Below are 24,594 nucleotides of genomic sequence, written 5' to 3'. Positions count from 1 at the left end.
ATGAAATTGCAAGCCCGTTAGCAAGAATTTTTAATGAATCTGTAAACTCAGGGGTTGTACCGTACGATTGGAGAATTGCTAACATAGTTCCTATTTTTAAGAAAGGGAAAAGAAGTGATCCGGGTAATTATAGGCCTCTTAGTTTGACATCTGTAGTATGCAAGGTCTTGGAAAATATTCTGAAGGAGAAAGTAGTTAAGGACATTGAGGTCAATGGTAAATGGGACAAAATACAACATGGTTTTATAAAAGGTAGATCGTGCCAAACCAACCTGATCTCCTTTGAGAAAGTAACAGATTTTTTAGACAAAGGAAACGCAGTGGATCTAATTTAGCTAGATTTCAGTAAGGCGTTTGATACCGTGCCACATGGGGAATTATTAGTTAAATTGGAAAAGAAGGGGATCAATATGAAAACTGAAAGGTGGATAAGGAAATGGTTAACAGGGAGACTACAGCGGGTCATACTGAAAGGTGAACTGTCAGGCTGGAGGGAGGTCACCAGTGGAGTTCCTCAGGGATCAGTTTTGGGACCAATCTTATTTAATCTTTTTATTACTGACCTCAGCACAAAAAGTGGGAGTGTGCTAATAAAGTCTGCAGATGATACAAAGCTGGGAGGTATTGCCAATTTAGAGAGAGACTAGGATATCATACAGGAAGATCCGGATGACCTTGTAAACTGGAGTAATAGGATGAAATTTAATGGTGATCATGCATTAGGGATTAACAACAAGAATTTTAGTTATAAGCGGGGGACGCATCAATTAGAAGTAATGGAGGAGGAGAAGGACCTTGGAATACTGGTTGATCATAGGATGACTATGAGCCGCCAATGTGATATGGCCGTGAAAAAAGCTAATGCGGTCTTGGTATGCATCAGGCGAGGTATTTCCAGTAGAGATAAGGAGGTTTTAGTACCGTTATACAAGGCACTGGGTGAGACCTCACCTGGAATACTGTGTGCAGTTCTGGTCTCCCATGTTTAAGAAGGATGAATTCAAACTGGAACAGGTACAGAGAAGGGCTACTAGGATGATCCGAGGAATGGAAAACCTGTCTTATGAAAGGAGATTCAAGGAGCTTGGCTTGCTTAGCTTAACCAAAAGAAGGCTGAGGGGAGATATGATTGCTCTCTATAAATATACCAGAGGGATAAATACCGGAGAGGGAGAGGAATTATTTAAGCTCAGTACAATGTGGACATAAGAACAAATGGATATAAACTGGTCATCGGGAAGTTTAGACTTAAATTAGACAAAGGTTTCTAACCATCAGAGGAGTGAAGTTTTGGAATATTTATGTGCCTCGATTTCCAGTGGAACGCTTACTTCTCAAACAGCCATGCTTAACAAAAATAGTATTCAAATGGACACCTGTATGCAGCAAAGTTTGTGCCTTATGACAGTGAAAGGGGTTGGAGTGGGATAGAAACCGGAGGCAGCTTTTTGCCGCACATTCATGTATACTATGAAAGCTGCATTCTTGCAATGGAAAAAGGCAGAAATGAAGTCTTTGCATTTACACAATACGCCCCCCCCCCCCCCCAAAATCAAAAAGCCTTTCACAGAGTCCATGATTTTCTTGATCCCATAGCCCCAGCCTATCCATATGTATTAGTTTCACTTTCTCTGTACGTCCTTGAACTATGAACTCCATGTAATAGAGACTGTGCTTTGCCCAGAAAGCAGCAAAGTGCACACTGTGTGCTACCATGAACAATTCTTCTGTTCATTTTCATGTTCTTTTGTATCCGTACGTAGGTTTATAAAGTACCAGTTATTTGTGCTTATAGGATTGTACTTAAAATGTATATTTGTTTGTAGAACTCTCTCTAAATAAAAAAAAGTGTTTACAAACCTCACCATGAGGCCCAGAAGTAAAGGAACTCTAAGCGGGAAAGTACTGAGTGGTTTCTAACCAGTGACTCCAATACAGCTTCACTAAACAAAAACTTGGAGCGCATGATGGTGGGTTCAGGTAGGCTAAACTGAATGATTGGATTTAAAAAGACAATGACTATTCTATGCACACATGAACATTTAGGTAGACACTCACCTGATTCCTCTGTCTCCCCATCAGCAATACACAGAGAACATACAACACCTCCAGCTTGTACATGATCTCATGCATGATCTTCATGGACTGCGGAAGCTGAGTTCTTGTTGAGGTGTTGGCTAATCCACTTTCATCTGAAGACTCTAAATGAGAGATCAGAGACATGAGCCTGAGGTAGTCCCCATAGGAAAAGGATTGGTTACTGCTTTATGTAAATACCAATACTGCAGTACTGCAAACGTATGACCAGCACATTTGCTTGAAGATCTTCCTAGCAAAAATGAAGATGGGTCATGGGACTGAAATAAGCAATTCCAAGTTATCTGCAAGACGTGTTTCCTCACTCTGGGAAAAATGCACCACTGAGGTTTAGATTAGGACGGTGTTAGGATCCTTACCTCAAATATTTTTTTTTAAAATAGCTCACCTTCTGATAACAAGCCAAACAGCATTTCATACACAAAACTAATGGATTACAAATGTGAAATTCCTAATGACACTATATCACTTCTACCCTTGCTCTCTTCTTTGTACACAGGAAATCATGAATTCGGGGATGTGATTTTCAAAAATGCTCAGTTTTGGCCTAACTCTCCTCTAACTATCTCCAGTGGGGGGTCACAGGTAGGCCAGTGCTAAATGCGTCTGAAAATCCATTCTGTAAGTATAATGTTGAAGGACAGAGATAAAAATGTAACATGTTTGGGATGCAATGGAAGCCACAATATGGAATTATTTAGATCACAAAATTGACACTTTAAATAAAAACAGGCTAGGATTTAAAGTTAGACCCATCATGGTGGCTTGACTTAAGGAGGTGCAAGTCATGCTGTCCCCATACTACATTTTTGTGAACCGGTTAAACATGCATGAGTGCTGGGAGGCATGCAGCCAGAGTCAGAGAGACGCTCACATTGCCCAGCAGAGGAAGTTGCAGCCCTTATTGTGATGATCACAGAGATTATCCAAGATCAAGAGTTCTGTGAAATGTGCACTCCATTTCTGAGAGAGTTCTCTTTTATAGTAGCAAGCTTTTTCCACTTTACACCAAACCAAAATTGTGCACACATACCGAGATAGCACACTGAACAGAGAGAGTTCTGTGTGCAAGACCTACACTTAATTTTGTTTTAGTATATTTGCAGGATTTTTAATAAGAGTTTTTGCCACAATCCTGATCAAGTAGGATCAAGAGGATAGTTGCTCCTATGTATCTTCAGAAGCTATGTAAAATTTGGAGATAAAGAAAACAACCTTATAAGGTCTACTCCACAAAGGAGACTACATTTTTGGGAGAGTAGTTCACCTCCTGTGTTACACAAGTGGTCAAACTAAGAAGATCAGAATGGTTTCTTCTGACCTTATAATCTATGTATTCACATAGTGAAGAGAGCGTATATGCATTTTCATCACAATACTTCAGAGCTTACATAACACATCTTTAAAACAAACATAAAAAATGGGGAAGGAATGCAAGCAAAAATAGAGAAAGAATGGGTTAAAGAATATTTCAATAAATTAGATGCATTCAAGCCAGCAGGGCCTGATGAAACTCATCCTAGGGTACTTAAGGAACTGGCTGAAGCAATCGTGGAACCATTAGCCATTATCTTTGAGAGAACACATGGAGGACGGGTGAGGTCTCAGAGCGCTGGGGAAGGACAAACATAGTACCTATCTTTAAAAAGGGGAAAATAGAGGGCCTAGGGAACCACAGACCAGTCAGCCTAAATTCAATACCTGGAAAAACAATGGAACACCTTATTAAACAATCAACTTGTAAGCACAGAATAATATAGTTATAAGGAAACGCCATCACGGATTTGTCAAAAACAAACCATGCCGGACCACTCCAACTTCCTCTTTGACAGAGTTACTGGCCTAATGGATGGTGGGAAGCAGAAGACATGATATATCTTGAGTTTAGAAAGGCTTTGATACAGTCCCCCATGACACACTCATAAGCAAACTAGCGAAACGTGGTCTAGATGAAATTATTGTAAATTGGGTGCACAAATGGTTGAAAGATTGTACTCAGAGTAATTATAAATGGCTTGCTGTGAAATTGGGATGGTGTATCTAGTGGAGTTCCATAGGGGGTCAGTCCTTAGTCTGGTACAGTCAATATGTTCACTAATGACTTGGATAATGGAGTGGAGAGTACGCTTATAAAATTTTCAGAGTACATTAAACTGGGAGAGGTTGCAAGCACTTTGGAGCACAGGATTAAAATTCAACATGACTTTGATAAATTGGAGGATTGGTCTGAAAAGAAGATGAAATTCTACAGTAAATGCAAAGTACTACATTTAGGAAGGGAAAAAAAATCAAATGCACATCTACAAAATAGGGAGTACTTGGCTGGGTGGTGGTACTGCTGGATCACAAACTGAATATGAGTCAACAAAGTGATGCAGTTGCAAAATGAGGCAATATCATACTGGGATGTATTAACAAGAGTGTAGTATGTAAGATATGGGAGGTAACTGTCCTGTCTATATGGCACTGGTGAGGCATCAGCTGGAGTACTGTGCCCAATTCTGGGAGCCACACTTTAGGAAAGATGTGGACAAATTGGAGAGAGTATCCAGAAGAAAGCAACAAAAATGATAAAAAGTCTAGAAAGCCTGACCTGTGAAGAAAGGTTACAAAAGCTGGACATTTAGTCTTCAGAAAAGACTGCTGATGGGGAACCTGATGACAGTCTTCAAATACGTTAAGGGCTGTTACAGAGAGAATGGGGATCAATTATTCTCTGTGTCCACTGAAGGTAGACCAAGAAGTAATGGGCTTAATCTGCAGCAAGGGTCATTGAGGTGAGATATTAGGAAAAGCCTTCTAACTACAAGGGTAGTTAAGCTCTGGAACAGGTTTCCAAGGAAAGAATGATGGAATCCCCATCGTTTGAGATTTGGTTGTACAAACACACACTTGTCAGGGATGCTTGAGGTTTACTTGGCCCTGTCTCAGCATAGGGGGCTGAACTTGATGATCTCTCCAGGTCCCTTCCAGCCCTACATTTGTATGGTTCTAAGTTGTCTTAATTCAGTTGGAGATAGCAGCTAAATGATTTGCTGGAACAATTAACAGTTTATCCGAATTACCTGCCATTGTGTGAAGACGAATCACTGAGTTGCCTGAGCATGGAGATGGATGCAAGAATGCTTAGATTCTAATCCCTATTCAACAGCCAGTTTGCTGTAGATTTTGAGCAAATTGCTTAATTTGTGCCTCAGTTTCCCACATCTGTAAAATGGAAATAAAACTCTCCTACCTCTCGTGAGAGGGATTCAGAGGGTTGCAAGCATAACACTATATAAGGAGCTCTTTGGACAGCTGAGAAGTAAACTTCGCAATAGGATCTATTGGTAAATACAAAAATCAAATCACTTTGCAGTAAAACAGGAGACAGATCTAAGCATACTGTGCTCAACATGTTGGTTTGTTTGTTTGTTTTTTCGAAGGGGGAATGGGGAGGAGATAGAAGCGAAACCCAGCTATTCTACAAGCCATAAAGCAAAGCCATAGATTAGTAAATAACAAACAGATACCTGTGCTGCTCTGCTCTGCCTCCTCATTTGCTACTCGCATCAGGGCATCAAGAACAAGTGCATTGTCCAGCCAGGTGTACCACTCCTCTAACTCCTGGAGAAAATTGGAAGTACCTGTTGTTTCTGATACTTTCCTTGTTGCCAGTTTGCATAATCGCTCAACAAAGCCTGGAATATTCAGGAGTGTAGCTACAACAGGAAAACACCATAACAAGTAAACAACCAACAAAAGACTTCATGCCAGATGGCAAATTCACTTTTCAAAATGCTCTTATCGAAATATACAACAGTGTACACAACTGTATTCTATATAGCTGACAAGAGCCAAATATTGGCTTTTTTGAAGAGCGCTCAACAGCAGCAAGAGGGATCCTAGACAGTTAGACATGACAGGTTGGGTAAAAACCAATCGTTTTTAAAAAAATGGATCTTTTTTAAGCCTAGAATGTCTGTTAAGTCATCATGAAGAGAAGGAAACAGCTACGAGCATTGGTTGAGAGCTGCTCTTGGTCAGACTATCATCAAGTTGCATCATCACTGGGATTCAGTCTGTTACTGTCCCACTTTTAAAGTCAAAATGGCTGAGAACTTATGAATTACACCCATGCAACAGCAAGGGCTTTCAGCAACTAGTTTCAAAATTAACATAGGCTGTTATAATTTGAGTTTAAGGCCTAAACTTACTATTATATTTACTTATTAAAATCATTTAGGAAAGTAATTTAGTCTGCCATGTCAAGAGTCCTAGTCCACTGTGATATCTGAAGTAACTCAACCAAACACCACCCTTACTCAACAGCTAATTAGCAGGCAACAATTTCACTGGTTGTATGAGGAAGACTGCATAGATCAGGAGTCTCAAACACGCAGCCTGCGGGCCGCATGTGGCTCGTGGGGTTCTTTCGTGCAGCCCACCAACCTCCCACGTGCCCCTCCTCCCACCCCATGGCGCCGCAAGCCCTGCGCCGCTCCCTGAAGCGGCCGGAGCCATGCCCCTGCACCCCCACCCTCCCCGGGGGGGGAGGGAGAAGAGGACTCCATGCATTACTCTCGCTTCCAGGCACTGCCCTCCGCAGCTCCCATTGGCCAGGAACGGGGAACCGCAGCTAATGGGAGCTTCGGGGGAGGTACCTGGAGGAGCAGCAAGAGCAGCACACAGAGTTGTGTGCCCCCCTCCACCTCCATGGACGTGGTTCCAGCTGTTTCCTTGAGCAGAGCAGAGCGGTGAGGGGCCAGGGCAGGCAGCGAGCCTGCCCTGGCCCCAGCGCGTGCCGCTGCCACTCCAGAGCTGCTCTAGATAAGTGGCGCTGGGCCGGAGCCTACACCCTGAACCCATCCTGCACCCTAACTCCCTGCCCTACGCCCCCTGCCCTGAGCCCCCGCCACAGCCTGCGCCCCCTGCCCTGAGCCCCCGCCACAGCCTGCGCCCCTCTTGCTCCCTCTGGGGGCAGGCTTGGGGTAGGAACTTCGGGGAAGGGGTTGAAATGGGGGCAGGGAAGGGGTGGGGCCTCATGGAAGGAGTGGAGTGGGGAAGGAGCCAGGGGCAGCAAGGGTGGGGTGTCAGTGATGAGGCCCTCGGGCCAATGCACTAGTCCTCATGTGTCCCTCATGGTCATTTGAGTTTGAGGCCTTTGGCATAGATGGTGGATTACCTGGACCAACTGCTACAGTTCTTCAAAACCATGCACAGGTCTATCACCAGTACATACAATAGCCTCAAACACCCTTCCCCTCACTGGAGCACCCAGTCCTCACTCACCACCTGCACAAATCTATACAACTCTCCCAGGACAACACAAATACAACCACCCACACACCACCAACACCAGCACATAGAATAATCTATCCTCAACTCTGAACATCCGCTGAGTCAGTGTGAAGTGATGGAAACAGATACTTGTATGGCTGAGAACTCTGTTTAAAATATCACCAGATTCCATCATCACTGGGATTTGCGGTCTGTTACTGTTCAATTTTTAAAGTTCTCTGCCTTCTCTTAAAACAGCAAAAACACCCCCACACCTTCCTTTACAGATTACATCTGTGCAACAGTGCAGGTTTTCATCTACTAGTTTAAAATTAAACTCAAATTATGACAACCTCTGTTCAGGCCTAAACTTACTATAACCTATTAAAATAATTTAAATAAAACAAATACATTCACATCAATCAATACATTTGTTACTGAAGTTTTAACGAGAGGCAGACCACTGAACTGGTGGAAGTAACTGGCTAAGGCCCTGGAACCAGCGTTTGTTGAATTGTTAAACTGGCTTTAACAATAGTTGCCTCTTCTGCAGATGCAAAAAGAATTTTTTTTCCCCATTTCACTTTATTCAACTAATTCAGTTCAATGACTAGCTCATTCAAAAGTTAAGAAATTGATTAGGAGTTGAAAAAGCAGGAAAGCTGGTTTTTTCTCTCCAATATATTAAAAGAAACTAAATGAGAGAGCATGGTATCTACTAGCTCAAAAATCACAAAGGACATGGTGCTCAAACTATCAGTGTAATTCACAACTACAGATAATACTTCCTTTGTTTAATAAATCAGTTTTAAATGCACATGGTTTTGAAAAACTTTTTTCCTCTTATATGTATAGGATATTTAAGGTAGCTTTATTTAATCAATAAAATAATGCTTTTGCATATTTTTAATTGAATTCCAATTTCCATCCAAATAGAGCTTGAAACAAGTAAAAAAACCATCTAATAAGAAATGCATTATTCACCATTTTCTAACGTAACAAGGAAATGTAAAAATTAAGAATCTACATAACTGCTTAAATAAATGTAGAGATATAATGTATCCTTCTGGTTGGCAAAAAGTACCACCAAATTTAGCACAGAGACTATATTTAGTTGAAAATCAACATGTTTTAATGATTACCAACCAATGGAGAATCAACTAAAGGAAAGTAACTAAAAAGCACAAAGGCAAAAGAAGATCAAAATCAATTATTTAAATTGAATTTTCCTGCTTGCTGGTTTAAATCATGATTAAAATTGGTACTTTAAATCCTTTCCCACGCAGGGTGGACTGATGTTGCAACATTACACGTTCGATTTGTTTTTGTTCATTCCTATGTCAACTTTGAATAAAAGCTGCACTTTGCCCTCAGTGTAAGGCTTTCACAAAGATACATAGTATCCGGTCTTCATCATCAAATAAAAACAGAGCTGTTAGATATAATCCTACGCTAAATCTTCATCCTTGTACACTCAAAAGCCAAGGCCCTTAGTCCAAGTACCACCATTTTCAGTGGCTGCAATTCCAACAACAGCAGCATGTCAACCATGGAATTCTGAACTTAGAAAAAGATTAAGTTAACTTAAAATTATATGTGAAAAATAATATTTTAGGTTTATACATTTAGACCCGGACCCTGCAAACCAACATGCAAATAGCTCACTTCAAGCATGTGCAGAGAGACTACTGAAATACTCAGATTTAAGCACTTGCAGGATCCGGGACATATTCAGTTAGTTTGCTTAAACAGCCTGAAGATTTGCACATTCACTTTAATATATCAGATGTCCTTGGATCTTCAGCCATAAGGGCTTATTTGCGGTAAAGAATACCCATTTGTCACCAACTAGTGGCACCACTCTCATGCATACATATTCTTTACAAAGAGCTTCTGAAAAGGCCACTCTGCTGCCCACAACCAGTGCAGAATGCAGCAGCATGATTGTTGAGAGGTGTAAGTAGAATCTTTTTGGTCAGCCCATTGCTTCATACTCTGAATTTGCTACTTGTAGATGTGGGCTAAGTTGAACATTTAGATATTGACATTGAAACCCCTAAATGGACTGGATCCTAATGACAAGAGCTTCCTGGAGAGTCTATATACAAGCCCTGGGCTGCTCATATTTCAAAGAGTTTCAGACAACAAAAGTGAAACCAGTTCACCTTCCCTTTGCTGGCATTTTAATTGATTACATTGTCTGATAAAGCCTAGAAGGCTCACAGTGAAGTAGGAACTTAAGATAACATTCGAGTCAGAGGTGCTCAAGGCAATAAAAAAAGCTCACACAGTGGCCTCAAGTTCCAAGATGCTGAGCACCTGCAACTACCAATGCCTCCCAAAAGGCCATCAGGCATTCAACACCTCTGGAAAAAAAAATTACAAACCATCAGGGACTTTAAATGTAAGCAAGGTCTATATACAGATCTCTCTGCTATTTGTTTGAGTATACTTAATAGGAGTCATCATTATACCAAAACACTGAGGTCAAAATGTAAACCAAGATTTAGCCTAATATGATTTGAAACTGCTTAAAATATTAACTCCTCAACATTCAGTTTTATTCCAAAAATGCCAACTCAATCTGAAAAGCAGCACACGTGTTGCTTCAAGATTTCCAGCAAGAATTTAAGATTAGACAGATTTTGAAGTTTTGCCCAATATAATTTCTAGTTCAGACTTTGGTCTGGACTGTTCTCTTACAATGGTCCTCTCCTTCTGATATCTAATATAAAAGGTTGCTTCCCATAACGTGGAAAATTAACTCCTGAAACTCTAAGGAAAGAGGCATTCTAGTCAGATCATCACACCAGAGAGTCTTCAAAAGCATGACTAAACACAAGCTAGAAATCCTAGGTCCACAAACAGTGATAAATCCACACGTAGCTCTTACATAGCCCTTCACAAGCACAGCTCACTTGGACACTGTGACAGAGGTCAATGAGTTGGCTCACGGTCACAACCCAAGTTAGTTCAGGGACAGACACAGAACCTACGTTTGCTTCCGAGTGTAACGCTCTAATGCACTATGCTACCTCCTCACCAGTATGTATGAAATAGATCAAGAGTATCCCTCCCCAGGGAAGTTGTATTTTCCTCCACACTGGCATAGCAATTGGTAAGTGACTGGCCAGAACCAAAAACTGGTATTAAACATTTTTTCCTTAATGAGAAAGGGGAAAAAGACTGACATATTGCTTTAGAGCAAGATATTAGATAAAGCCACCTGACACCAATGTAAATGCTTGCCTGGATAACAGACAAGCACTGGCTACACCTATGGTACTGAGACATTATAGCCCGTCATAGCATCAAAACATCTTCCCTCCACTCTAACCATCAATACCTACTCAACTAATTTCTAGGGTGCATGTGAATCAAACTAAACTGTTTTTTTTGTTGATAATGATAGTTTGGGTAAGAACCTACATGGAATGCAGAATTAAAGAAATAAGCATCATAAATGCAGAAGGCTTACAATATCACAATAGAGAAGCCTCAGACTCTTGACAGGATGGAGAGAAGGTTTATGGACTTCCTTTTTGATTCCTCTGGACCTGTGTTTAGAATGCAAGACTCTAGTAACTGGGACACTTTACCTTGATTAACTTCAGCTCGAGAAGGACCCAAATTTTTTTTCTGCTGTGCATTTTTAGCAAGAAGCGTGTGTTTGTCATCACTCCCTGTCTCAAGCTCTGAAATTGTGACTGCAAGGATCCTACAGAAATTAGCAAGTTGCTGTTGATCAAAACTGGATACTAGACTTGCAAGATTGGGAATATCTTCTAACTGTATCATTTCCTATAGAAAACAAAACAATGCATTAATCGTTCGATGAAATAAACCAACAGTCTTTTAACGAAAAATCAACGTTAACAGAGGGAACATATAAAAATTAAAGAGCCTTCCCCAACAGAATAAAAATTGTTTTACATTTAGTCAGACACAAGGGTAGATGGGTAGCAGAAATTCCTCAGAGTTTGAAAGGGGCTGTGAATCCCAAATCAAGGCTAAGATCCCGTGTTCACCAATTCATAAGAGATCAAATTATTCTCAAGTCATTTTACTAAAAAAACAAAAACAAAACAGAATTGTGAAAAAATAAGCACTAAGCCAATTTTAGCTATTTTGAAATTTTTATTCCCCCCCCCAACTTTTGTTGGTTTGTACCCCCATATTTATTGAAGTTAAATGCATCTAAAGATTGACTGCGCTGTCAGCTATTTTTAAATTATAGTTTCATCTGTGATAAGGGAAGATTCTGAAAAGTAATCAGAAGGAAAGTTCAGACAGCGTCTAAGCATCCTTCAGCAAAGTTAATCAAAATATACAACTTAATAATTAGTCCGAATTTACATAAATATTGAATTTCAGGAAAACACAAACCATATAACCCCAAAACCCTATCTAGGGGGCAGAAATTAGCTGGACACTGAAATCCAATTACTGTATTTCACCGCTGAAGAGATATTAGCGGAGGAAAGGGAATAATTAGGTTTGTAGCAGTGACACCCTCTAAGAAGGAATACTCGTCATATTATTCAGGGCTACCATTTAGAATTTATTAAAACAGTACTATAGACATTTTTTAAAAAAGGAGAGGTTTTGCCATTAGCAGGACTCACTGCATGAAAATCAGGGAGTAAAACTGACAAGTGTATTTTCATTGTCCAACCTACTATCTATGCTGTTTCAACTTTAATAGAACTTTTTCTCAACACAAGGAAATATTGGCTACCAATATTTTAAATATTACATCCCTTTAAGGCAGAACAGTGACATTGCGCAAAGTCCCGAACTTAGAGAAGACTAAAAGCCACCAAATGACTGACTAACTCAAGCAAAAAGTCTCCTTTTAGGACAATTTGGAAAGCAGTTTAATCTGACATATGCATTCTTCAGTATTTAGCGATGAGAATGAAATTCCCAAAGACAAGACAGAAGTACATCTACCTTACGAATGCAACAGTGTCAAAAAATCAATTTACAACATTGGTCCCTGACCTGATTATAGCATGTAATGTGGATGAGATCTTAAATGTATCCTGCCCAAGGTTTTACAATGGTTATATATCTCCAACAATACTTTATTTGTAACACTAAATGACATGTGACAAATGGCAAATTTTCTTCAATGCATGTTCACAAAAAAAAAAACCTATTAACATAGATGACTTTTCCCCTCTAGCACACAACCCTGAACAGTTACGCAACCACGATTATAGGAAACATCCACGATTATAGGAAACATCCACAGACCTTTTTAACTCCTAGGATATCTTCAATAAGCGTTGCTGTTTGCAGAAATGTTTTTTTGTTTGTCATCAATGTAAACAGGAACAACACAAAATCATTTCTTTCTGCCAATCGTTTAGTGACTCCTTCAGTCTAGAAGAAAGCGAGGTACGGTAAAATACACCCAACAATGGCAGGTGGCTGCACTGGCAAATCAGATGTGATAATCATATGTAGCAAGCCACTTTCAAACACTCTCTTGGTTACCCATTCGGCAAGTCCTAGAACTTGGTGACGTGCTGACCAGGAAGATCAACAATTCAGCTAATCCTCATGGGGCCTGCCAAAACTACAGGTCCCCGGGATGAAAAACTCCATTTTGACTTGAATTGTTTGCCTGCTTGGAACAAGATTAAAAGTTGCACAGCTGGATCCTGTGTTGCTTGTGGGCTTTAGCTCTCTATTGGAGCTGACAGCAGTTGCCTTAATCTCTCTTGCCTAACTGCTAACATAGTTCTCAGTTGAACAGAGTTTGCTCAAAGTTTCCACTGACTTCAATGGGGCTAGTATTTCACCCCGATCACTGGTTGGAGTAAGGTTGCTCTTTGGTTTAATTCAGTATTTTTTATTCCAGAAAATGCTACCCCAAATGCTTGAAATGCTGTCTGTTCAGAGTTCAGCAAGACTGACCATGTACTAGTGGCCGTAGCATAGAAACAAAACCTCAAGAGGTCATCGAGTCCAGGCCCTTATGCTGAGGCAGGGCCAAGTAAACCTTGACCCTCCCTGACAGGCGTTTGTATAAACTATTCTTAAAAACCCCTATCAATAAGGTATTGATCAAATGGATTAGATATCAGCATAGATATCATACCTAGATATAAAGAGAATTAATCCAGAACTGCACCAAGACATTAGACAGTCTTACAATCCTGAAGAAACCCTCCACTCAAATCCATCCCAATAATCCAGAGAGGGCACTACAAATTGAAATGAGTTAAGTCAGCCAGCAGCTATTCTATGGATTGCAAATGCGCTCGTCTTTAGATCAAATGCAGCTATCAAACTACCTCTATTTTTTCCCCCTTAGGAGATCAAATAAAGAATGCTCAAACACCACACCTTGCCACTTTTACTGGGTCTCTGTATTGTTTTGAGAACACTGTGTACGAATACTTTTGTAATGTTAAGAGAAAGTCAGTTTCTCTAAAATGGCTCCAACTCAGTGATTACATGCAGCATTTCATTAAAACTACTGTATTTTAAATGTGCTCTCAGGCTTGTGATCATTTATCCACTGAAGGGTTATGACTAACTATACAATATTGAAAATACGTTCCTTATTGACAGTGTTTTAGTCATTAGATATGCACTTTAGGCCTCAATTTTTGAGCCAAGTTCTCTACAGACTTCTAACCTGCAGCCCTTCCTCGGCACTCAGGTTCCAGTGATTGACCAAGGATGTTCTGCATATGAATGGTCTGCAGGATCAGGCCCTAATACCCTCGGTTGACTAGGGTATTGAACAGCACACAGGCAGAGATGCTCAAATTAATGGGCATACGTTTTTCTAATTTTGATATTTATGTTTCTAAGTACAAGAGCTGAAAATAGCTCTCAGATGGGAACATGAATATGTAGACGAATGTCCACAATAGTGTGTCAGAATTACTGGGCACTCAGCTACTGCAGTAATGCATTATAGAAAGGCCTATAAATAAAACACTACTTAAACACCCAAACACAGAGAGAGGCTGAATATAGTAGGTCCAGATATGTAACCAGACTTTGGAAAATGTTGCAAACTAGAGTTGCATTATGTCTTTAAATTATGTTTTAAAGCAAATATACTTTCATTCCTGGGGTATGTGCTGCCAATGCCGAAGCGTGGAACATGTTTGTTTGCAAAGAAATGGAACAAAGTATTTTTTAAAAGGTAATACTTACACATATGCAAGTGTTGTACAATATGCTTAAGCAGTCCTTGATCAGGTCGTCACTTACTACAAAGCAAAAATAAGACACCAATTCATTACACAGTTTCCAGAACACTTAATTTCTATGCTATAATCATAGAGCATTGTGTATGACATTTTATATATTCAGCTAAACAGCCTGAAACGGATATGCAAAAAAATTAAGCTGCAATTAGCAAGCAGTTAGAAATGATTAATGAGATACCCGAGCAGTACAGTCCAAGAGATTTAATGGCCTGAGGACAATGTTATAGGGCATGCTAATTCTGACCTACATCCAACAAACATCAGTCTTCTGGTCTTTCCCTCCTCGGATTAACCGCAACCAACTAACATGGTTTCGAACAGGACGCATTTTCCCAGCGTAAACAAAACCTTTGACAGATTTTATCTTGATATTTCACCTGTGAATCTCAGTTGCTTCACTTGAGAAGTGGGGAGGATATCATAACACTTGTCCTTCTCAGAGGTATTGCAAGGACCAGATAGTGTCAGGTAGACATGGAAGATGAAAAATACAAATATTGAGCCTACTGAACTGCTCCAGCAGATAAAATGCTATTCTGAAGCAACTAGTTAGTTCACTTTGGCACACTCCCTTTATTATATAGTTAGGAAATTACTATTCATTACATGTCTGGAAAAATAGGATTTTCTTCATGACTCACTCAACTGCTCTGTATTCTAGGGACAGCATTCTGGAGGGACTGAATAGGAGCTATATAGCCACCAGTAACTTCAGTGGAAGTTTCTAACATTTGTGGACATGCCAATACCTGGAAAACAAATTTATACACTGAAAAAAATACAGACACTAACAAACTAAGCCTTAAACACATACTGACTATAATTCACCCCCTCAAATTAGAACCACAAAGAATGACTGACATTAGTTTTCCTATTTCAGGAAAAGTGAATCATTTGTTTAGTAAAGAAAGGGTGAAAGATATAAATAAATGGAGGAGGAAACAAGGAAAGATATTGAAAAACAGCTATTTAATCTTAAACCTTTATCTACTTACTTTTCGGTTTCTTTTTCTGTGTAATTAGTGTTGGTCTCATGAGAATTTCCACTAGAAGCTGTGAAAATAAGAGAATGAACTGAAGTGTAGAGTCAATCAAAAAGACACCCAAGACCCATGTTTTTTTCTCTCTAAATAGCAAGCCCCAAATCAGTCCGATTTCTTACAGAGCTACAGATAACAGTGAGGGAACTAGTACAAACATGGCTACTTCAATTTACCTCCTTTCTGGTTGCATGAAATATCATGGGGCTTGCTGCTAAGCTAGTGCTCTGGTTTTGGAGGAAGTCAGGCACTGCACACATTCCTCCTACACCTTGCATTGTCCAAGCACAAAACAGCCGAGAGAGCACTTAGCCCAATGGGATCCGGCCCTTTCGAACTGAAGTAATAAACATATTAAATGAAGTATTTCAAACTTACCAAAGTGTTTTTTGAACCAAGTGCCCTTTTCCACCCCTAAACAAGATCCCATTAACAGATATTCAAGGTCACAGATTGAAGTAATGCCTAGCCCACCAGATTTTAGCATCATTTCAATCCTACGGGAAAGCACCCACAGCTATCGCCCTTACAACTGGAAGCAAAAAGAATTTTAGATAAAAAAAGTTTTCCTTAACTGATTATGCTAGTTAGAGCAAGAGGATTCTCCTCCTTAACAGTGAGCAAAGGTAATTAACAGGAGAGATTTGGAGGGAGTTTAGAGAAGGACCATGAAAGGCTTTCCTTCCAGGTTCTGCACTTGACATTTCAAACTGCTTAGTGATTCAACAGTGGCGGTGATCTGCTACACATGTGCCATGTTCTCTTTCGTGCCTGAAGATGGAAGGGATTTCCTGTGCATAAAGTTCAAGTTGGTGGCTATGCTGGAGGAGAAAATTCCTGGATTGGAGCAGGAAGTAGGGATGTTACTGAGAATCAGAAAAGCTGAGTAGTTCCCAGTCAACCAGCTTCACAAAACATCAGTACTCCAGGTCCTGAAAGAATACTTGGGGGGGAGGGGGGGATTTGCCATCAGAGCTGCTATTTCTCCTACTCTCCTAGCCAAGGTGACCACCACCAGGAAGGCTGTTTTCATTGACAGGTATGTAAGAGAATGGGTAGCCATGGGTTTGAAGGGAGGTCTAGTCAGGCTTTTCAACATTAGGTTTAGGTCCCATTTTGGGGTGGGATGTCAGGGTTGCGGAAAAAGGTTTACTATACCCCCCAAGGAATCATTTTGTGGTTGGGTGCAATAGTACTGAGTATCCCTCTACTTCAGGGGTGGCCAACCTACGGCTCCGGAGCCACATGCGACTCCTTATATAGGCACTGACTCTGGGCCTGGAACTACAGCGGCCAACTTTCCAGTGTGCTGGGGGGTGCTCACTGCTCAACCCCTGGCTCTGCAACAGGCATTGCCCCCACTCCACCCCTTCCTGCCCCATCCCCAGATCCTGCAGTTCCCTCGCTCCTCCCACCCCGAGCCTCCTGCATGCCACAAAACAGGTGATCGGGAGATGCGGGGAGGGAAGAGGAGGTGCTGATTAGCGAGGCTGTTAGTGGGTGGGAGGCACTGTGAGCGGGGTGGGGGAGCTGACGGGGGGGCTGCTGACTTATTACTGTGGCTCTTTGGCAATGTACATTGTTAAACTCTGGCTCCTTCTCAGGTTGGCCAGCCCTGCTCTACTTGTTGGTGAAAGGCTGCTATAGCCACTAGGTGGACCCTGAGTGAACTGAGAGAGTCTCAATTTTTTTTTAAGAGTTACTACATAGCCTAGGAACTTTGGAAGAGTAGCAGATGTCGGAGAATTTTGTTGGGATTTACACCAAGTCTGAAACCGGAACCACTTTTGCAGGCAGAGTACGGAGTGTTGTGGATTTTTTTAAGCATAGTAATACCTCTTGTACCTCATCCGAGCAGGAGCTTTCTCTGTGTTGGAACCATGAAGGAGCCAAGCCTTGAGGCAGAGAATCCTCAGGTTGGAACATAGAGTGAGTTCTTTGTTCGGCAAGAGCAGGCATGGAGTGGACTGGAGAGAGCTCAGTGAGCACATCGCAAGTTGTGACAGGTAAGGGTACCAAGTCCTTCTCAGCCAAGTGGGGGCAATCAGTATGACATGTGGTCCTTCTTATTTTATTTTTAATAGGACTTTCGATAGTAGGGGAAACTGAGAAAAGGCATACAGAAGGTCCCAGTCCCACAGAAGAAGTGTTGCACAGGGCGTATTGCCCCATCCCTGCTTTGGAGCAATGTCATGGACATTTCTTGTACAGGTAAGTAGTGAACAGGTTTGTGGTTGGTCCCGTCTCCCCCCCCGTTGCCTTAATAGGTCATGGCTTTATCTCCCATTCATGGTCGTGTGGGAACTTGCGACAGACTGTGCACTATAGAGTTTTGTGTTCCTGGGAGATAGGCCGCTGATGGCGTGATGGGGGAAATGCACCAGTTCCCTAACCTTAATGCTTCTGCGTGGAGGGAGGGTGACCTGGCTCCTCCTTGTCAATATATGTAATATATACATACTATGTTATCTGTTAAGACTCATGTGTGTTCCCTTGATCAGCGGGAGGAAATGGATGCAGGTATTCCTGACCGCCCTGAGGTTGAGGAGGTTGATGTGGGAGGATATCTCCATAGATGACCATTTGCCTTGTGTTGTAATGTCATTTAGATGTGCACCCCATCCTATAAGGGATGCATTGGTGGTGAGAAGTAACGACAGGGAAGTTGGCAGAGAGATCTCCTTTTTGCAAACATTTGCTGTGGTTTTCCACCAGTCCAGGGAGTTTTTGACCTTGGTGGACAGTGACAGGGGTTTGTCTTGTCTGTCTATCTGGTCTGTAGACATTGCTGAAACAACTCTGGAGACACTGCACATGAAATCTGGCATGAGGTATCACTGCTGTGCTGGCTGCCATATGCCCCAAGAGTTGGAGCCAGCTGATATTTATTTGGGTGATTTATTTGGCTGATATTTATTTGGGGGCTATTTTGTACTGTTTATGAATGTGGCCAAGGAGAGGAACCTTTGCTGAGACAGGAGCGCTTTGGTCTGTAATGAGTCCAGGTTGGCCTCTCTGAATTCCAGGTGCTGTACCAGGGTGAGGGTTGATTTCTGGACATTGATCTTCAGACCCAGTTCCATGAACAAGTCTATTGCAATATTGGTAATCCAGCAAGCCTCGTTGAAGGAGACCATCGTCCAGGTAGGGGTAGGTCATGATCCCCTAGGAGTGTAGGTGAGCAGCCACTACTGAGCAGACTTCGGGCTATCATCAGCTCCAACGGTATTCTCCAAAGGGGAGTACTCTGTACTGACAGTGGTCTTGTCCCAGGGTAAATCTGAGGAACAGCCTGTGGAACAGTAGGATTGAGATATGGAAATAAGTGTCCCAAAGGTTGAGGGCCGAAAACCAGTCTCCCTGTTCCAATGATGGAATAATTGTTGCTAGAGTGGCCATCTTGAATTTTTGGGCTTTGACAAACTTGTTGCATGCTCTGATGTCTAGTACGGGTCTCCAACCTTCCTTCCTTCCTTCTTGGGTACTATGAAATAGCAAGAGAAAAAAAAAATCTCTTTGCCTCGTAGATGTCAAGATACTTGTTCTGGGGCTCCTAACTGGAGGAGGTGATCTATTTCTTGTTGTAGTAAACTCTCGTAAGAATGGTCCCTAATGATGGATGGAGAAGTGTGTTGGGGACAGGGGTAGGTAAAATGGATGAATACCCCTATTGCAAATTATTTCCAAGACCCATTGGTCTGATGTTATATGTTCCCAGATGCTGCGGAACGTGGCAAGGTGGTAGTCAAATGGGTAGGATAGGTTGGTCAGCTGTAGTGGTTGAGGGGAATGGTTTGTCGACACCTTGACCGACATGTCAAAATTCATGTATGGAGGTGGATGGTTGTCACATGGAAGGCTGTGGACCTGATGGATTGCGTTTGGAGAACCTAGATTTCTTTCTTTGAGATTTGTAAAAAGCATTGAGTTGGGTATTGGGAGGTACAGGTTTTATGTTGGGGCTGTGGCCTAAATTTTCTCTTTTGTTCAGGCATATAGATCCCTAATGAGCAGAGAGTGGTCCTGGAATCTTTACGGGTATGCAAGGATGCATCAGTCTTTTCAGCAAAGAACTTGGTACCTTCAAAGGGAAAGTCTTCAACAATCATCTGCACCTCTTTAGGGAAGCCTAAAAGGTGTAACCATGATGCATGTCACATAACCACCGCCATAGAGATGGACCGGGACACTTATCAGCTGGATTGAGGGCTGACTGGAGTGTTGTTTTGGCTGTTGTCACTAGCTGCCCCTTCTGGACGATAGCTCGGAACTGGTCACGCTGCGACTCTGGGAGCTGATCAGTAAAGGTGTTGAGTTTTCAATAACTAACAGTCATATTTTGCTGTTTAGGCTTGATAATTTGTGATTCAAAATTGCAATGTGGCAGAGGAATCGGCTTTTCTCCCAAAGAGGTCCAAACATTTCCCATCCCTATTGTAAGGGGATGATCTCATTTGGTGCTGGCGGCCCTGGGAGTTTACCGGGTCCACAACAATGGAGTTGGGGGCGGGGTAAAAAAGAATTCTGTCTCCCTAGCCAGAATGTAATATTTTTTATCCGCCCGTTTACAAGTAGGCATCACCGATGTTGGGGTTTACCATACACTTTTTGCAGGATCCAGAAGAGCCTCACTGAAGGGTAAGGCTATTCTGGAGGACGAGGAAGAGCGTAGGATGTCAAGGAGTTTGTGGTGAGTGTTCTTGACTTCCTCTAGGGGTATCTGCAGCATGTCTGCTACCCTTTTTGCCAAGGCCTGGAAGAGCTGGAAATCATTGGCTAAGGATGGTGGTGGAAGCATGATTGTCTCATCTGGAGAGGAGGAAGATATATTAGTTCTCGGTGTAACCTTCTCATATCTGTTCCTCCATAATCTCCTCTGGACATTCCGAGGTTCTGGATGCCATAGCCAAGGGAGAACGTCTCAGGGACTCACAGGTAAGGCTGGAAGCCTGAGAGGTGTGGGGGCGATATGCCACCCAGAGACCCCAGTAGGGCCACTCAAGTGGTGGGATAGAGCTTGGTGGTCGTGCCCATGGCTGGCCATATCATGGTGGCAGTGCAGCAGGCTGAGGGTATGCCTGAGGAGCCTCTTGATAATGGGCATCATAGAGAGCATGGGAGGAGTGGTGGGAGATGACCTCCTCTGGCTCACTGTCTGATTTGCCACTATACAATGGCAGGTGCATGGCAGAGTACCGGAGAGGATTCCCACACTTGGAGAAGACTCGGTACCAAAGTCTTGGTGCTGAGAAGAGGAGACTCTGGTTTAACAGATATCCTGACATCTCCTGAGTGCTGGAATTCCCTGGAATTGAATCGGACCGATCCGGTGCTGTTGGTGGTACGGAGGAAGTCAGGGATCTTGCCTGCACCGAACGCTCCAGTGCTTGCTGGCTCACTGATGATGGCGCTGAAAGTACAGTGCGTACTGGAAGTGTCTTCTTACTGGTGTGCTCCCTGATCCTGTCTTTTGTCAATGCATCTGAAGAAGTGGGTATTCACCCACGAAAGCTTATGCTCCAATACATCTGTTAGTCTATAAGGTGGCACAGAACTCTCTGCCGCTTTCACAGATCCAGACTAACATGGCTACCCCTCTGATCTTTGTCGATTGTTACAGTTGGGGCTTGGTGCCTGTGCCCATCAGGTCTTTGAGCGTGTCTATGGTACCTGCAGCTCCAGACCCTCGTAAGCTATAGGTACCAGGCTTGGATGGTCTTGGAGCAGACACTACCAAGCTTGCCGGAGACCTTTTGCAGCTAGCTCATGGCTCACTCTGGAGACTCACTGCTCTCTTTTTTAGATGTACAAGAGGGGATTTCTTTGACCCATAGTTCCTGGATGTTGAGGCCTATGGGGGAAGACTCATGCCTTCTGGGTGACTCCTGGCATGGACCCAGAGAAGGTTGGAGGGCTGTCTCCATCAGGATGATCTTCTGTCAACTCCCTATCCTTTTGAGACCTGGGTTTATTAAATTGTTGACAGAGACCCACATTCTGCAGAATGTGGTTTTCCCCCGAGGCAGCCTATGCAGCGAGAGTGTTTCTCTGCCACAGGGATGGCCTCCTTGCAAGAAAGGCACTTCTTGAAGCCTGGTGAGCTGGGCAAATCCTGTTAGAAAAAGGGGTCCCCAGTAAAAAAGGGGGGGAAATAAACAGTTTTTCTGTTTTCAAAGAGAAAATAAAGAGAAAAAACAATTAAGACTGAAGGAGATTAGCATTTTTAGTAGTTAAAGAAGTTAATGATCATGAACAAACTGCTAATTGCTGTGTCTCTAGCCAGGGGCAGCTGAGAACGAACTGAGGGAGTTAGCTCCCATGTGCTGGTTAGCCTTGTGGAGGGGCACAAGGAGGACACTGCACATGCAGGTCGAATGGAGAACTTTAGTAGTAGTGTCCGATCAGTTGCATAGGGACACAAACACACCTACAGTGAAGCATCCATAGGGACACTGTTCAAGAACTTCTGGCCTCAATCCCCAATTCTGCCCCCACTTCCCTACCACATAGCACAGAGATCCTTGGACAGAAGACACTTAAGGAGTGCCCAATACCATTTGATTAGGTTTTTGTTTTTCGTTTTTGTTTTTGTTTTGTTTTTTTTGGGGGGGGGTTGCAGAACTTTAAGTATCCAAAGTATTGTTAGCATTTTCTTTTTTAAAGTGATATTTGCTTCTTTTCATGTTATACAATATATATTCATGTATGTAATCAGAAATCTATTTTTTTTTTTAAACTTAGTCTGGTATCTGTTTATCATTTCCAAGAATTTAGCAATTTTCTTAAACCCCACGGAAATATCAGGCAGCAATGTAAAAGAATATCATCTTTGTTATGTGCCCAAGAGCCCGAACAGAAACTCACCAAATCTTTTTATACCACATGGAAAAGAAAGTCTCTTGCTTTTGAACACGTAATATCTTGGAAAGTACTTGCAAACCAAACTGAAAGCAGACGTAATCTTGTGGTGATTCTCTTATGAAATCAAACATATATGACAGTACAACCAAAGCTTCTAATCATATGTGATTTGCATTTATAGTCCCTCCAAACTGTTTGATTTAAAGACACTTTTCCCATTTACTCTCGTTAAAAGCTTCAGAGGGTTTCTCAACTATAGCCACGGTTAACAAAAACCCCAAACACTTACATCTACTCCTCCAAACAAATCAAATGTGTAGGTGTTTGGGAAAGTGGATTCTTGAGCAGCTTTTCTATCTTCCGTGACAAACGCCATGGCCTCCATTGAGAGAAGTGGAGAAATTTCCTGAGAAGAAAAAAAAATGCCACCACCACATTCAGTCAAAACACTAGCAATGTACAATTTCTGTAACTGCCCTAGAATAACTGGATGATCATCTGATGCCTAGTTGTGATTACATGCCTCTTTATTTATTCCACTTCACAGATGGGCATTACTCCATATGCCCGATTTCAAGGACTGAAGCTACAACTGCATGAAGTCAAGTTTCCCAACATGCAACAGTTGAAGAGACTGGCTTCCAAGAAGCAGGGTGGTATTTCAGTAGAGTCAGTGACTGAGTATAGATTACCTTGAGGATGCTTTGGCACTGAGAGAAGTCGCTGTTCGGATGGCTGTTCTCATATAGTTTCTGCAACAGCAGGGGAATTCCATTCCATTTTGCTTGTTTATCCCTTTCCTTTAACAAGGCCTCAGTGATCTACGACAAGGGAGAATACCATTGGCTTTCAGACTAACATTTGCTTACCCCTTCCCCATACTGCATGCCACCATCAGGTAAGCTCATGACTCACCATTGTTATGCTCCCAAATTTGGTGAGCTCTCGCTTATTTTACTCCATTTTAACCACTGAACGTTTCCATACAACACAAACAAAGGAATAATTGAAGGGGTTCTCTAATTTTAAGGTAAATAAACCATAAAAAGGAGAAAACAAGAATCTATATTTGGGTACCAAATAAGATTATTCCAGCACAAACAGAGCAAGAGAACATCCGTACCAGAAGACCCAATAGTAGAGATCAGCATTTCGCCTCTCAAACCACTGGTCCAGGACCAGCGTCTGAATAATCTTACTGATCCTGAAAGGGTTCATACTGGTTTGCCAAGGTGTTGTAGGCATTACAGGATGAGAGATCTTTGTGCAAGGGTGTCACTTAGTATATTAAATATTTCTTTCCACACTTATGATATTGTCTATAAAATCTCAGTAGTTCCATTACATTTAGTAAGTTCATATTTCTCCCTGTGAGATTAGTAAAGCCAGCATCATAAGCAGCTCCTGTTTCCTCTTTCAGGAATTACACTGGCCCAGCGAAGTGGAGAGAAGGTTGGAGTTAAAATAAAATTAGACATAAAGGCTCTACCAACAGCAAGTAACAAGGAAGAATAAATACTTCCCAAAAGTCCCCACCACCTCTTTAGCTGAAGTGATCCACACTTCCTCAAAACTTTGGAAGTTCCCTCCAAAATGATGTACCAACACTGCTTTGAGCATTGTACTCAATAGCCTTGGCTCAATAGGTGGGAGGATCGACAGCCAGGGAGACAAATAGGAAAAGAAGGTCAGTGACTTTAGAGGTAGCCTGAAACAGTGAAGCTAAATTCTTGCCGCTGGAAGGTCCTTTCTATTTGTATAGGTTTTCTTTAGTCTTGTTTGAAATCTGATATCATAAGGCTCCCCTTGATTGTGGATACAAACAACTGTTTTTAATGTCAGAAGCAACACAGGACAGATCGCTTTGCAGATAACTACAGCAAAAGATTCATAGTGAAGATGTAAACAAACTACTGAAGTTTTGTGGAACTACGAGAGGTTTTCTAGTCATCGGGCAAGAAAAGTGACAAAAACAATCCAATGAAAAATTAAATTAAATGCCCTCTGTGCTTAAAAGATTATCAGTTACCATACTGCCTTTGATTCACCCTCTCCCCAGAAGAATTCAAGGGAACATGAGCTACTGAATGCTAGACTCA

The 24,594-nt window shown here is 41.9% G+C and overlaps 1 protein-coding gene across 1 annotated transcript in view; it reads right to left on the bottom strand.

The window, feature by feature from the left end:
- TRPC4AP (transient receptor potential cation channel subfamily C member 4 associated protein) overlaps window positions 1–24,594 on the bottom strand; it is a 70,377-nt gene that overhangs the window by 21,714 nt on the left and 24,069 nt on the right. Inside the window, exons 2-9 of the mRNA XM_073309576.1 lie at window positions 23,188–23,316; window positions 22,785–22,901; window positions 15,590–15,647; window positions 14,539–14,594; window positions 12,616–12,744; window positions 10,956–11,157; window positions 5,610–5,798; window positions 2,059–2,201 (exon numbers count right to left, since the gene is read on the bottom strand). Coding sequence (XP_073165677.1) covers window positions 2,059–2,201; window positions 5,610–5,798; window positions 10,956–11,157; window positions 12,616–12,744; window positions 14,539–14,594; window positions 15,590–15,647; window positions 22,785–22,901; window positions 23,188–23,316 — 1,023 coding nt within the window. The remainder of the gene's footprint in view (window positions 1–2,058; window positions 2,202–5,609; window positions 5,799–10,955; window positions 11,158–12,615; window positions 12,745–14,538; window positions 14,595–15,589; window positions 15,648–22,784; window positions 22,902–23,187; window positions 23,317–24,594) is intronic.

This window comes from Lepidochelys kempii, chromosome 13, assembly GCF_965140265.1.
Source record: "Lepidochelys kempii isolate rLepKem1 chromosome 13, rLepKem1.hap2, whole genome shotgun sequence".
In the NCBI taxonomy this organism is placed as follows: Eukaryota; Metazoa; Chordata; order Testudines; family Cheloniidae; genus Lepidochelys; species Lepidochelys kempii.
Note: the sequence above shows the minus strand (reverse complement) of the source record. Positions and strands in the feature narration are given on the sequence as shown.